This window comes from Vanellus vanellus, assembly GCF_965231255.1.
Source record: "Vanellus vanellus genome assembly, chromosome: 1".
In the NCBI taxonomy this organism is placed as follows: Eukaryota; Metazoa; Chordata; class Aves; order Charadriiformes; family Charadriidae; genus Vanellus; species Vanellus vanellus.
In genome coordinates, this window is record NC_138905.1 from 220305744 (window position 1) to 220319695 (window position 13952).

The 13952-nt window shown below is 47.2% G+C and overlaps 1 protein-coding gene across 1 annotated transcript in view; it reads left to right on the forward strand.

Moving 5' to 3' along the window:
* The window catches only part of MAP6 (microtubule associated protein 6), a gene marked incomplete at both ends in the record, with an annotated part of 50043 nt that extends 42165 nt beyond the window's left edge, over positions 1-7878 (forward strand). Inside the window, one exon of the mRNA XM_082495140.1 lies at positions 7809-7878. Within this exon, the coding sequence (XP_082351266.1) occupies positions 7809-7878 (70 nt within the window). The remainder of the gene's footprint in view (positions 1-7808) is intronic.
* Between the last annotated feature and the right edge of the window lie 6074 nt (positions 7879-13952).

Here is a 13952-nt window from a genome sequence, read left to right on the forward strand (position 1 = left end):
GATGGGTGATCCTTCTGGTCCCACCCAACTGCCCACACTCACTGCTGGAAAATGTGCCCTTGCTGTCCTGTTGCTCTCTGGACTTGCTCAGCATTGCAAAACCTAAACACCCAAAGAGGGAGGATGCCTTTCTGAGAGACAGTGGGACCTGCTGGGCTGATGACAGGCATGGGGACCTGGTCTCCCTGGTCTTCAACCATCACTGTCTGAACCCGCTGCTACTGACTCACTCCTTAATCTTTGCCAAGTCATTAGTGACTGGCATTGCCCACCTTTTTTCCAAGGGCTTTTGTGAGAACAACGTCTGTGCAAAGCACAGGAGGTGGGTTACTGAAAATGAAACTCTTTGTCTTAGAAGAGCATTTAGTGTGGAGGCACTGGTTGGAGTGAAAATAGTCCTAATTGTCAGCGTTGATGTCTGGTGAGGAGGCAGGGAGGGGAGAGCAAATATTGGCATGTTGAATTTAAAGAGTCAAGTCTGCTTCTCACACTCTTAATAACGGAGCGTCTGAGTGTGGCTTTGCAGAGGTGTGGCTTTGATTGCACAGGTCGTGAGCAGCCCCATAAGGGGTGGCCAGCACGGTTCCAATTTTAATCAGTTGCTTTCAAATACATCGTGTGCTCAGGGCCTCAACAACCCCCCAAAGACTTGTGCATGGGTGGGTGAAGAGGTTCCTGCCTGATGCTCTCCACCCCTGCGTCTGATGGGAGCTTACGTTCCTTGAGCACAGGGCTGAGATTTACTGATTTTGCCACTTCCAAATCTCTGAGCTTCCGTCGAAAACCTCATTATCATTGTTACATCCCTGAATGGTAAAGCAAAGTCAAAGGATGCGTATGGATATTTCATCAGCCGACATGTCAGCCCTTATACAACTGCAGCCTCTTGTGTCGCAGTATCCTTTGGATTTAGGATTTATGTAGAGATGTGCCAGTGCAGGAAAGGGACGTTTTAAGAAGATGTCTCTGTCATAGCTGGTACCTCCCCAACATCCAAGGAACAACCACCATCCCCAACAGCAACAGCAACGTCAAATAAAGAAGAGGAGCTGTACAAGAAGAAGACATTCCCTAGTATGAACGTGATGGCATAGCCATGTTCAGCACTAACGACAGTATCTCTTGCACAGTTGGAAAACATTGTGATGTTCAGACATGGGCTTCAGCTCTCCCTGTTTCCAGCATTGTCATGGTAAGTTTGATCCAGGTGGGGATTTGACAGCCCGCTTCCATTTACCCTTATTCATGTGAGCTTTCTGGGTTGGGAGCAATTCCACTAATGCCACTGGGTCTACTCACAAGCTCAGAGGTGTGCAAAGAGGGATAACACAGCTCCGAGTACTTCAGGACTGGTGGTTTACCGTGAAATATGGGCTGCTTGTAAACAGTCTTAATTTCTGTTGCAGGGTGCCTTGGAAACAGCTCCCTAATCGCGACTGTCATGTGGAGGAGACGTGAGCCCAAGGATAAAAGAAAAGCCTGCGCTGAAGGCATCATTACGCTTTCTAAAACATCGGCTTTCCCTGCAGGGAGTCTGCTCCACAGAAACCAACGGCAAGGACCAGCCGCCAGAAAAATGATGGATGAAGGGTAGTGGCAGATCTTAATGATGTGTGAGAGCACTGAGGAATAACAACCGTTCAACGGTGTGAGCGATGGAAAGGGGGGAAACATTTCTGAAACCCCCTTGTTGTCACCTGACCACCTCCCACCCCAACCTAGCCTGAGACACGCAGCAACCTCAAGCCCCTGAGCAAAGCTAGGTCTTCCCATATCTTCTTGGGGAACCCGAGACCTGTGTGCCCTGCCTGGCTCTGAGAGAGGTCTGGAGAGCTGAGTCACAGCAGAGGGTGAGGAGCACTCTGCACAGCATGTGGTGGAGGAGATCTCACCACACCATGGCTGTGGCAGATGGGTCTGTCCTCATCAGTTAAACAGCACCCAGGAGCACTTGATAGTGCCAGTACCCGATGGTCAAGAGAGGGAAATCCTGAGAGTAGTCCCTGGTCATTGGACTGACCTGCTCCTTGGCTTGGTTCAGGATTTAGTACCCAGCTGAGGACCAGTTCAGCTGTGGCCACTTTGTTTGGAGCCAGGAGATTTATCAGCAAGGACACGAGCCAGCAAGGCACCTTTAATTAAATGAAACAGATGATAGTGCTTTAGAGTAGCAGGGGATGTCCTTGCCCCCGTTGCCCCTCCTCCCTCCCCTCTCCCCAAGTCTCATTGCTGATCAGACTGCTCTGTCCCTGTTGGCTTCTTCCCATGAGGTCTTCAGCGCCCTCACCGCCCCATCAGACCCCGTCTGCCCACCACGCTGCTATTCCTTCTTGCCTTCAATATCGTATTCCCTCCGTCTTCCCCGCCAGCTTTTCCGTGTCTGTCCCACAGCTGTTTCTCTGACCCTTTGCTTTCTCCCACCTCTCCCCCTCCAGCACCTTTCCCCTCCATGTCATCCTAAATACCCAGCTCTACCAGGGGACTTCTCCTTCCCATCCTCCCCAGGTTACTGTCTCGTGTCCTGTCTCTCTTGGACTGTAAACCTTTTTCTTTGCCTGTACTGTGCGATAACGCTCACTGCTTAGAATAAACAATACCTCACCTACCGACTGCCCTTCCTCTCTCTCGTTTCTTGGTGTGGCTTCAGTAGATGTGTCTGCAAGTGCACTGTGTGTCTGTCCTCATGGCCAGTTCAGCAGTCGGTCTTGCTGCCGCAGCTCTACCCATAGTCTTTTGGGATGACTCTGCTCATGTTTTTGTTCCCCGGTACCTTCCCTTCTTTTTTACAGCCACAGAGACAAGTTTTGTTGTCTGTGTAGGAGCCTGGCGTATCAGGGCTGCATGACCTTCTGTCCTTCGCAGTTCTGGTGCATCTGATAAAGAGGTTGGCCTTTCTCCAGCTTCGTGCAGAGATGTCCTGGGCTGGCAGGTGGCTCAACAAATGCAGCAAATGAGGAGAATGACGGAGAAACCTTGTAGCCCAGCGCAGAAGCGGCTGATGTTAATGGAACTGTGTTTCCCGGCGCAATACAGAAAACAATGGGCAGAAGTGTGTCAGTGGAAATCCAAGCAGATGCACCTCTCAGGGGAAGAAGCAGAAGATGGCTTAGCAGCAGGCCATGTTTCAGAGATGGATGCCCAGGAGGCTTCTCGTCATTCAAGGTGCCCTGAACATCTGCTTCCTCCATGCCAGGCTAGGACCAGACCTGCCTGTGGTCTCTTCGACCTGTGAGTACAGCAGGGGCCCAGTTGTGACTAAGTCCCATGTGGCTCCTTGCTCCCTCCTTGTCCTAATTTATTGCCTGAATATGCTATTTTGGTCTGTGCTGGCTGGAGCTATCAGTGCACGTGGAGATGGTGCTTCTTCCCAGCTGCTCCACACACACATGGAAAGATGCAGGAGCAGCTCAGTTCCTCTACTCTTACTGTGACCCTCACTGCAGGCAGTGTGACACCACCCTGCCAGAAAGCAAAGGAGACACCTTATCATGCTGAGTGAGGAGTTGAGCTCACAGCATGGCTGTCAGTCTGGTTTCGTGGGCCACCTGCAGAAGTTAGGTCTGAAGACCTAACTCAAGGCCAAACTGAAGCTGGTTTGTGGATGTGGATGGGAGAAGGATCAAGCAGTGCTCAGTCCCCTGGGCTTCCTTCAGTGGCGCTGTGCAAGAGATGGAAGAGATGAAATGTGTGGAGAGGTCCAGTTCTCCACAGTGAGGAGCCTGGAGATGTCTAGGATGAGCAAGACCTGCAGCTGGGTTGTGTTTGACATCTCCAGGCTCTAGGGATTTCAGTGCAGATACTGGAAAGAGGCCATGGGAAAGAGGATCCCTTGTTGTAGGTAATGCCCTGCATCCTTTGCCATGACCTGCTCCCACCTGCCGTGCTTTCACAGTGCTGCCGCCTCCTCCTCCAAACTCTGGACTCCAAGAGTGAAAAAGCTCTAGAACAACCTAAGACAGCAGCCAAAAATATCAGCTGCACAGTTTTAGGGACTAAATAGTATTTAGGACAATATTCCTGCACGCCACTGAGGTCCCTAGCTGACCTTGGAGGTACATTGAAGTCTTCTAACACCTACATTGCCAGCAGAGCTTTGCAAGTGCTTGTATATCTGCTGCTTTGCAGGTGGACAGTTGTTTAAACTCTAAAGTGCTGAGCTCCTTGTTGCTCACCTCACACCTGCAGCCGGTCAGATTTCACAACCAGACACTTTCTTCTCCTTCAGCCTTTGTAGGCCCCAAACTGGTGCTCATTTCCAGGGACCACCCAACCTATGAAAGCCGTAGCAACCCCTCTGCTTGCTTAGATACAGACACAGGTTGAAATTCTTCATTTCCCTCTGTAACTTACAGTGTTAGCCTCACTATTTGATGCTGTTGCCTTTTCCAAGGAACGTAATGGAGACCAGTTATTAAGTACAACATTAAGGCCATTTTTCAGGACGAAAGAAGACTTGTGGTTTTGTCGCTGTTATCAGAGGCAGCAAACTTCAGTGCACAAAGGGCAATAAAGCATTCAGAAGAGAGAAGCGACTCGCCATATGCTACAACCTAATTGTTAGTTGCATTTGCCCAGGAATCTATGAGTTTGTATCTTCTGAGGAACAAGAACCTACCAACGTCCTCCTGGGTGAGGGCTCCAGCCAAAAGGTCAGTTGTCCACAGAGGAGAGCAGTCTTCTCACCTGAATTCTCTGGGAAAGAAAGGACAGAATTCTCATGGTTCTTTTTAAAAAATGGCCCTTTGGCGCCAAACTTCACAGCTGTATCTGCCTGGAGCTACTTTTCTGTTTCTGGGCCACCAGTAAAGGATTCCTGCTGCTTGTAATTGCTTTTGAAGACAACTTTTAGTTTTCCATGTTCCTGGAGTTAGGTCTGTCTATACAGACTAGTAACAGCTCCCAAATAGTTAAACTGCTTTAAATTAAGATAATTTTGCAGAAGAGGACAAATGTTATTGGCTCTTTTTCGTATGAGGTCACCAAAACATCAAGACCTGAACTCACAGAGGAACAGGGATGAGCAGGTCTTCCACATCTGTGAAGAATGGGATAACGTTGTTGGAGCCCATCACCTTCAGAGGCAAGTTTAGACCCCAAGTCACAAGATTCCAGCTTCCTGTTGTTACACCAGGGCCAGCCAAGATGAGACTGTGCTACATGTGCTCATGGTGGTCATCCATTGGTTATTTGGTGCCTCGGGGAAATGAATGCCTCCTGAATTTCATACTCTTTCTGCATCTGTCTCTCTCAGACATAACCCAAGTAATGATCTGTCACCTCCAATTCATCTCTTCTGCATTTTTCACCTTGTCACATCACATAATTAGCCCAACAGTTTGCCACCGGCAGCCCTCATGAGGTCAAAGATCTCCAAACTCTTTCCTCTCTTGGCTAAGACAAAGATCATTTGTAAATGTTGCTGCTTGTGTGTTAGGGCTTGTTACGTTTCAGGATCAGGCTTTCCTTTCAACCCTCCGATTTGCACCCTCCCAGCTCACTCTTCCCAAGGTTGATGCCCACGGCCAGAACTCTCTGGGCAGACCTGCAGAGAGCAGCCAGGGCCGTTCTCCTCCTGGTGAGAGGCTGTGCAATGCTGTGTTGTCCCTGGATACCAGTTCCTGGGGAAAATAATGTCATTGCCTCCCCCTCACTCTCCTTCCAGTTTAAAACAGGTTCGGAATGAGCTTTACTGGGAGACACGATCACACAATTTTCTGTATTTGATGCAAAAAAAGACAAAGGCAGGCAGTGGGGATGGGACACAGCCTCTTTCTTCTGCGGGAGGCTGGGTCTTAGCCAGCCTGCAATACATGGCTGAAGGATGCACACACTCATGAGAAAAGAGCCAATGGATTAAAATGAAGAAGTATCCACCGTGCAAACATGCACCGCATGCACCAGCTTTCTTGGCTGCCTCAACAGAGAGGTACCTCACCAGGGCTGCTGAGAAGGGTTAATTCTCCTGGTGACTTTAGCGGGAGGGAAACGTTGCCGGATTTCAAACAGTTCATGTTGCTCCAGGGAGAGATGATTTTTGGCTTTCAAGCTCTATTCTGAAATGCAGGGCAGCAGCAAGAGCAGGGTGGGCATCAAGAAAGAGGTGGGATTAGTCTGGTGTTGACCCATCTACAACCTGGATCATCACATACGCACTGGCATGGAAAGACCTGAGCTCAGGCCCCATGGTTACTGCGTCCTCCCTTACTAGATCAGATGTGAAGACGTGCTTACAGCAGGTGGCTTGGCATCTGGAGTAGCTGCTGGCAGCCTTCAACCTGCCCAGCTTGCACATGCAAGTACCCTTGGGCATGCTTTCCTGTGGCAAGGAGGTGCAGGCATCTCCAGCCTTCTCCAGAGACCAGGCAATGGGACTTTTTCCTAGAACATGTCTGTGCATCAGCAGTATGGACCTGGTCTGTCCTGATGGTGGGGCATCTTTCCAAAGAGGAGCTGCCATGCATTTTCCCCTAATCCCTTGATTTATGGTGCTGGGCTCACCTCATTCCCATAGGAACTGGTAGGTTGGAAGGACTCAGCAGTTTACCTACACCGGGGACACAGGGGAAAGGCCTCACCGACCTCTGCCAACAGCTTCTGGCAGCAAATGTCTCTTCACTGTAAGCACAAAGGGTGGGACGAAGGTGAGTATTTGAGCAAGTGATGTCCTGCCAGGGCTCTCCACGTGGTTCTGCCCCATGAGCCTCTCATGCAGGGATGGTTAGACTCACATCTCCAGGTCAGGCTGGTTTCATGGGCCAAGGAGATGGTAACTAGCACCTGTTCTCCTGGCCATGGTATCAACCTCTCCTCTCCTTCAACCTGCAAGCTGGAACCATTCCCTACACAAAGCCAACATTGGGCTGGTGGACAAAGGGGGATCTCCACAGTCTCTTAATGCAACTGCTGTGCAAAGTTGCCAATTTTAAAGCTGAGCAGGTTTCTCCTGCCTCTGCTTCTGCTTTCTGCACCCTCACAGATCCTTCCCCATCCATTACACATCTCTCCTCATCTCTGGAGACCCTCCTTCTCTTTCTCTCTCCTAATGAAGATTGATTCCATCATTCCCTACAGGCCTTTCCTTCCCCATGTCTCCCTCTGCAATTCAACAAGACCCGACCTTCCCTCCAGCCCCCATCCAGAGCTCCTGGCAGCATCCTTCCTACCTCCTAAGCTTTGTTCTTTTATGCTCTCATCCACAATTATCCCAGGTACAGATCTGGCCCCAGAGCTTATCCTAACAGGCATCCAACACCTTGGTGCCACCATCACCTCCTGGTGTCTCCTGGGGGCATCGAGGAGAATGGGTGCTCTCAGTGGGGGTTAGCATGTGTTAGTTGGCCTTGCTTTCCTGCCGGATGTTTTAACCGGCACCAGGTGCTTCCTGAGCAGCACAAGAGCTCGGTTCCCCTGCGTTATAGGGCTTTCACCATCCGCCTTGAGGGAAACAAACTGCTTCTTTGTGAGACAATTTTACAGCGAGGTGCTCATTCAATGCAGGTTATAATCAATTGGCAAGCATTTTTCATAGCTGATGGGTGGGCCTGATCCTGGTCCCCAGTTGAACCAAGGGCTGGTCAAAAAGTCAAGAGCTCCATCCATCCTAATTTGGTGGACATCCATGGGTTTTGGACCAGGATCAGGCTCACCAACCAGCCTGAGGACATACCAAACACGTGTGGGCTGCTTGGGGAGCGCTCTGCAGAGCCACTCCTTACGGGGCAAATTCCAACTCAGGGGTGGCATTCTGGGTTTGTGCAGCAGCCGGTTGCTCTGGCAGCTTTGCAATGATGCTCTTTCTCTGCTTCCAGGACCCCTGAAAAAACCACTGGTGCTACAGACCAAGAACCAAGTACCTTAGTGCAGGACCAACGCACATGAAGCCGGGCACTTTCTTCAGAGTGGCGGTTGGAGCAAACGTATAGTCTGCATGAATTGTGTATCGTCTGGCTGGCATACAATAAAGCTGATGATCAGAGTTGAATGACAATTTCTCTTGTCTCTCAAGCACTGAGAAGTTGCTGTCACCAGGATCTGTGTAATGCAGTTGAGCATGTCTGTGCCTTGATTTATATTCAGTAAAGTCAGAGAAAGAAAAACGGGTCCTATTCTCCCTTTATTCATAGCTGTGAAATGGCACTGGTTTCAATGGTCTCTCTGGTTTACACAGGCAACACAGAGATCAGATTCACATCCATAACTCATGGAAATATCATGCTGGATTGCGGAGATCATTCTGGAAGCCAAGGTGATAGCATCAGCAACTCTTCAAAAATCCTTGGAAGGTTTAATGCACTATAAATTCTTAACGGCTGTGAGGAACTCGCATTTGGATGTCGCCAGGTGAAGCACACCTTGTGCAACATCTGGCAGATCCCCTTGTCATTGTGCTGTAGCCAAGAACATCTCAGACCTTCTTCTGAGGCTGTTAACATTCAGTTTGTTCAATTTGCCATTTAGGGCAAATGCTGGACAAGACGCCAAAACTTGCTGGCAAATTACTGTTTCTTCTCAGCATGTTTTCCAAAAATGTTCTGTTGAAAAAAGTACGAACTGGAAAAGTTGTAGGAGAAATGTAGCTGGTTCATGGGATTGGCAGGTCCAGTTGTTCTGTTCCTTATGTCCATAAGACATATGCAGCACATGATGGGAGATGTAGTCCAGCCCTACAGCCTGTCCCCTATAGATGGCTAAGTGTGTGGAGCACCCAGACTGCAGTTCCAGCAAGGCACTGGCCCAGCACACTCCAATAAATACTTGTAGGTTTAGGCTGAAATGTTATAACACTTAGAGCTGGGATTTGTTTGCCTTTCTGCAAGCACTAACTTTAAGCAGAAGGCTGCTTTTCCTTCGCCAATTAATTATGCAAGGCAGCTACTTCACAGAATCACAAAATCACACAATGGTCAGGGTTGGAAGTGACCTCTGGAGACCATCCAGTCCAGCCCCCCTGCCAGAGCAGGGGCACCTACAGCAGTTGCACAGGACAGTGTCCAGGCGGGTTTGGAATGGCTCCAGAGTGGGAGACTCCCCCACCTCTCTGGGCAGCCTTCATCAGAGGTGGGGAGAGCTGGGCAGCTTCCAAGGAGCATGGCAGCTCCAAAGCCCTCCAAAACGAGACCCTCTGGTTTTGGAGGGTCTAGTTCAGAAGGAAACTGCCTTGGGCTTGGAGAATTCATTCAAGTATTTCAAAGTGAAAATGCAAGTCCATGACACATCTCCTTCTCCTCCTTTAAAAATGCTTCCCTATAGACTCCTGTTCTGTGCAGGAGTAAATCAAGAGTGATTCCAGCCATGGCTGGACCAACTTCAAGATGAATTCATGTTTTAGGAGATCCAATCTCCTTCACTTGCAGATACCCTTGGTCACTACTGCTATTTGTTATTCATATTGTACTACTGCTAAGGCCCCCTGTGACTGCCAAAATCCCAAGGGTGCCAAGACCTGTACAGACACCCAAAGGACCTTGAAAGCAAAGCAGGAACCTAAAATCACCTCAAGCTCCTGATGTTCACATTATGGTGAGTTCTCTTTGGCAACAGGAAGGTTGGAAAGCACCTCCTTGTTAAAGGGATAAAATACAGAGGAATATTTGTAGCGACAGCGTTTGTACAAGCCAAGAAGAAATTAGAGTAAATCCAATCACTGAACCATTGCAAAGCACCTCCGAGAAGATGTGAATAGTAACTAATGAAATATTCAATACAAAGGGAAGTAGATTATATGCCTATGAATAATTGTGCCAAGCGTGTGCCTCGCTTGGTAGCTGAAGGGTCCTTGTTACACATGATTAAGTAATTAATTTTTTTTTTGTGTATAATTACCATGATTGCACAATTATTAGAGAGGAGCCCAGTCCAAAGCTCCAGGGCCAGACGTCGGTGGCCTGCGGGAGGTTTTGCTCCAGATTCCTGGAGCTGCTGGTGTCCCAGGGAAGAAGGACCTGGTTGTTGCTCTCCGATGTCTTGGGGCCCATCACTTGTCTCTGAATCAGATGCACCCAAGGAAAAAAGCCAGCATGGATCCAGTCATCTGAGTATCTTATATACACGTAATTATTTGTAGTAACCCAGACATCCATGGTGGAAAACATGAGAAAAAAGGCTCGTTCTCCCATCATTATCTGACCTTCAGGGACTTGGCTTGCAGGGACAGAAAATCCATCCCTAACATTCACCAAAACACAGACTTTATTTTTGCCTCTTCAGCTCCCTGAAGCAGCTCAGCACAAGGTGAGAGCAGGAACAAGTGGCCACCAAGTTTCATTTCACCGGTGGAAACTGTGGGGAAATGTGTCCCAAGGAGGAACGTGAAATTTCACAGAGGTATGTTTTGAAATGGCGGAGTCGATTTAAACACTGACCCAAATCAAGGCAGCAGATGCCCACTTTAGAAAACATTTATGGAACTCATAAATAACCACGTATTTTTCCACCAGACTGGAATAATATTTGAGACTGACCAAAAAAAAAAAAAAAAAAATGCAAATTTCATTTCATGTAGAAATGCAATGTTCTGATTTAACTCAGCATCTCCCCTTCTCACCTCAAAATTTTCATTTTGCCACAACCTGGAATATTTTCTGCTTATTAAGAAAAAATAAAAATAACAATATCTTTATCCTGGCAGATTCTGTTCTCCATTGCTAATATTTCCCTCCCTTTCCTCCTGATCTCAACCGCTATCCTCAAACTCTTGCTTCCTTCCACTTCTCTTTCCATTTAGCTTTTCTTCCTCTACATAATACATCCCACTCGGGTTCCTCCTACTCCCCAAAATGATCGAGTTACCGACTGTCGTATTGCCCACCAGCATATTGTATATAATTTCCTACTGAGCTTCTCTTTTTAGATCGTAAAGCACTTGTGACTGGGAGTTTCCCTCATTTTGTGCTATTCACTGCTCTGCCTGTCTTTCGCTTATCCTGAGGTATTACTGTAATAGACGTGATTAATAGGAATTATCCTCCCACCAGCAAGACTAATTCAATGCAGCTGAATTTTGCATGACTGCTTTTATCTGCGGCGTACTTGGTACATCCTTACAACCTTGGCTGTGCTTTCTATCAGCAGCAGTGCAAATCTGGAAGGCTGAGAAAGGAATCCCCCAAGCAAGCCAAGCCAAGGCTAAAATATGAGCAACACAGAAGACCAGAAATTAGAGCAAGGAAAGAAAAGTAACATTTCCAGATCAGAAATTAAATGCAATGGAGGGAGATAGAGGCAGGAGGCAAAATTTTCTGTTCCCCCTGCCCAGGAGCTGCATAATAAAACTGGTCCAGGGAGGATATATTCCCAAGACGGGAGGAGCAGCAGTACTGGGAAAGAAAAGGAAAGCGTTCAGAATCCAGTTTCAGACTGGATTTCACCCTTTGTAGGTTTTGGGCTTCACAGCTTTGAGGACTTTTGCTGATTTTCAGGGAAAATCGTTGACCCGGGCTGAGGAGAGGCGTAAAGTTCACAGGAGATGCATCGCCCACCAGTGGCACTGGCAGCATGAACACGGATTAATGTTTCAAAACTCCTCATCTGATGGGTTATTTCCATGTAATGAGGCAGTGACTGAAGGAGCTCAGTGCCTATGGAGAGGTCTCAGACAGATCCATCGAGAACCAGAGCAGAATTGAGGGGCATTCAATTAGGATTTGAAGGCAACAGCATCCACGGTGTAAAATGGCCAAAACTGCTGGAATTGCATCTGTTGGATTTGTCTTTCTGATTTATGGGCCACTTACTTAGAAGGGTGTAAATGCCCCCAGCTGGATTGACTCCTCACTGATTTACACCAGCCAAGCTCTGTCCAAATGGCACAGAAAATAGAACAGCTCATTTTAATGTTGTGAATACCGTTTTGGTTTGGTTGTTTCCCCCCCGACAATGATTCTTAGATGACTTCTACTCCGTTGTTTCTTTGAGGCTCTTATAAATCCTGACCTGAATTATTTAACCTCTCTTCGTTCCGCTTTTCCTCCGTTGTCTTTTCTCTTTTGTTTCTGTTACCTTGATGTGTTTATCTCCCACTCTGTCATTCCAGTCACTTCATTTCTCCTACTCTCATGCATCTTTCATAGTTTACCCCTCTTCACTCTGGCAAGGGGCAGGTTTTCCTGTTTGGTGGCAATCAGTTTTTGTGACATATCTAGGTTACTGTCAGGACTCCTTCTCCGTGTAAAATGTCTTTCATTTTTCATGAATCTGCTTTAATAATTTATCCCACATCAATGATGTATAATGAAATCACCGTCCTGAAATGGCTTTTCCGTGTTGAGGTAATGGAACAGAGATGGTGCTATCCCCAGATGGTATTTTGGTGCAAGATAAGCCACAAGTTTCAGGGGAAGGAGAAAGCTGAAAGAGCTGAGAAGATGCTATTGTTTGGGGTCTGGATCAGAAGAGAAAGGAATGGACCTGCCTTTACTTTGCCTGCAGTGCAAAATGTCAGGAGTCACATGAACCATCATGATACTTTCACTGGTGGCCTTTGGCTCAGAGCTAACCAGCATGGAGATGAACCACCAAAAATAGCAAGACCCAAAATATCTTTCCCATAAAATCACATTCACACATCTCGGGATGCCAAAACCACTCCATTACTTACTTTCCCTGAGCTGCAAATTTCCCCACTGTGGTCCAAAATGGATCACAATATGTTGAGGTCCCATCCCTGGAGCTGTTCAAGACCAGGCTGGATGGGGCTTTGAGCAACCTGGTCCAGTGGAGATGTCCCTGCCCTGGAACTAGATGACCTTTTAGGTCCCTTCCAACCCAAACCATTCTATGATTCTATGTAACTGAGGCATATGACCCTCACCATATCATGAAATCATGGTGGTGGGACAGCTGCTGTAGCCCTGGTCATCTAGGGGTACCTGTAAGGCAAGGTTGGCAGCTGTATTATCGTTTATTGGAAGAGGAACAAGGGTTTGAAAGGGCATTTTCTCAGGACCACAACTGCTGCATCAAATCGAGTTGAGGCTGTTGGTCCAGACCCTTGCAGTGTCCTAGGATGGGTCAATTAACAGTCAAATGCACACATAGTATTTTAATAGGCACAACCAATTATAAGGTACAACCAAAATCCTCTTAATTTTCAGATAAGGCAGGAAAGCGTGCGGGCCAAATCCTGGTGTTTACACCATTACATTGCTTTCAACCTTGGCTTTGGAGGAACGCAGAGGACAACACAGCAGATGATCTGGGGCTGTCAAACCTCGGGTCCAAAGGATGCAGCTTGTTCCTTCCTGACATTCAGCAGAACCAAACTGCCAGATCCCAGTGATCCCAACCAATGGAATAACGTAGCCTTGGATCCAGGCTTGGCAGCTGGAGCCCATTCCTCAGGAGGGCCTCATTCAAAGAAGTACCAAATCCCCAAGTATTTAAACATTTTATCTCAAGTACCCAGAGCTCACAAGTTATTAAAAATAATTAAATTAAAGCTGATACTGGATTATATTTTGTTTTCATCCTTTATTCTCCAGTCATCTCTTTAAGCTTTTTTCTGCAATCACATTTTTTTAAACCAATGGAAGCAGAGATATTTACCAATCCAACTGTGTCTAGCAGCCGCAAAAATAAATGTTCCTTTAAAAATTATTTCTTAAATTGCCCTAGGAGAAAAACATAAAGGAATATTTTTGCATGGAAGTAAACATGAAAGGAACGACCCTTTTTTGCCTGGTTCCTCAGTATTTGTCATGCAAATATATAAATCTTCACAGAAGTCGTTAAATAAAGCAGCTCAAGAAAACATAATTGATTTTCTTCTGTCCTCTGTGTAGTTCGTTTCTGATTAACAGTTCCTTGTCTGTATTCCCTCAGGAAGAATGATGAATATATATTTATGAAACTGCACAGTCACAAGTCTCAGAACAGCAGGTTTTCAAAGGGTGAGCTATTTTTTTGTTAAGCATGAATATTTTGCAGAGGGTATTGACGATAACCATGATTGTCCA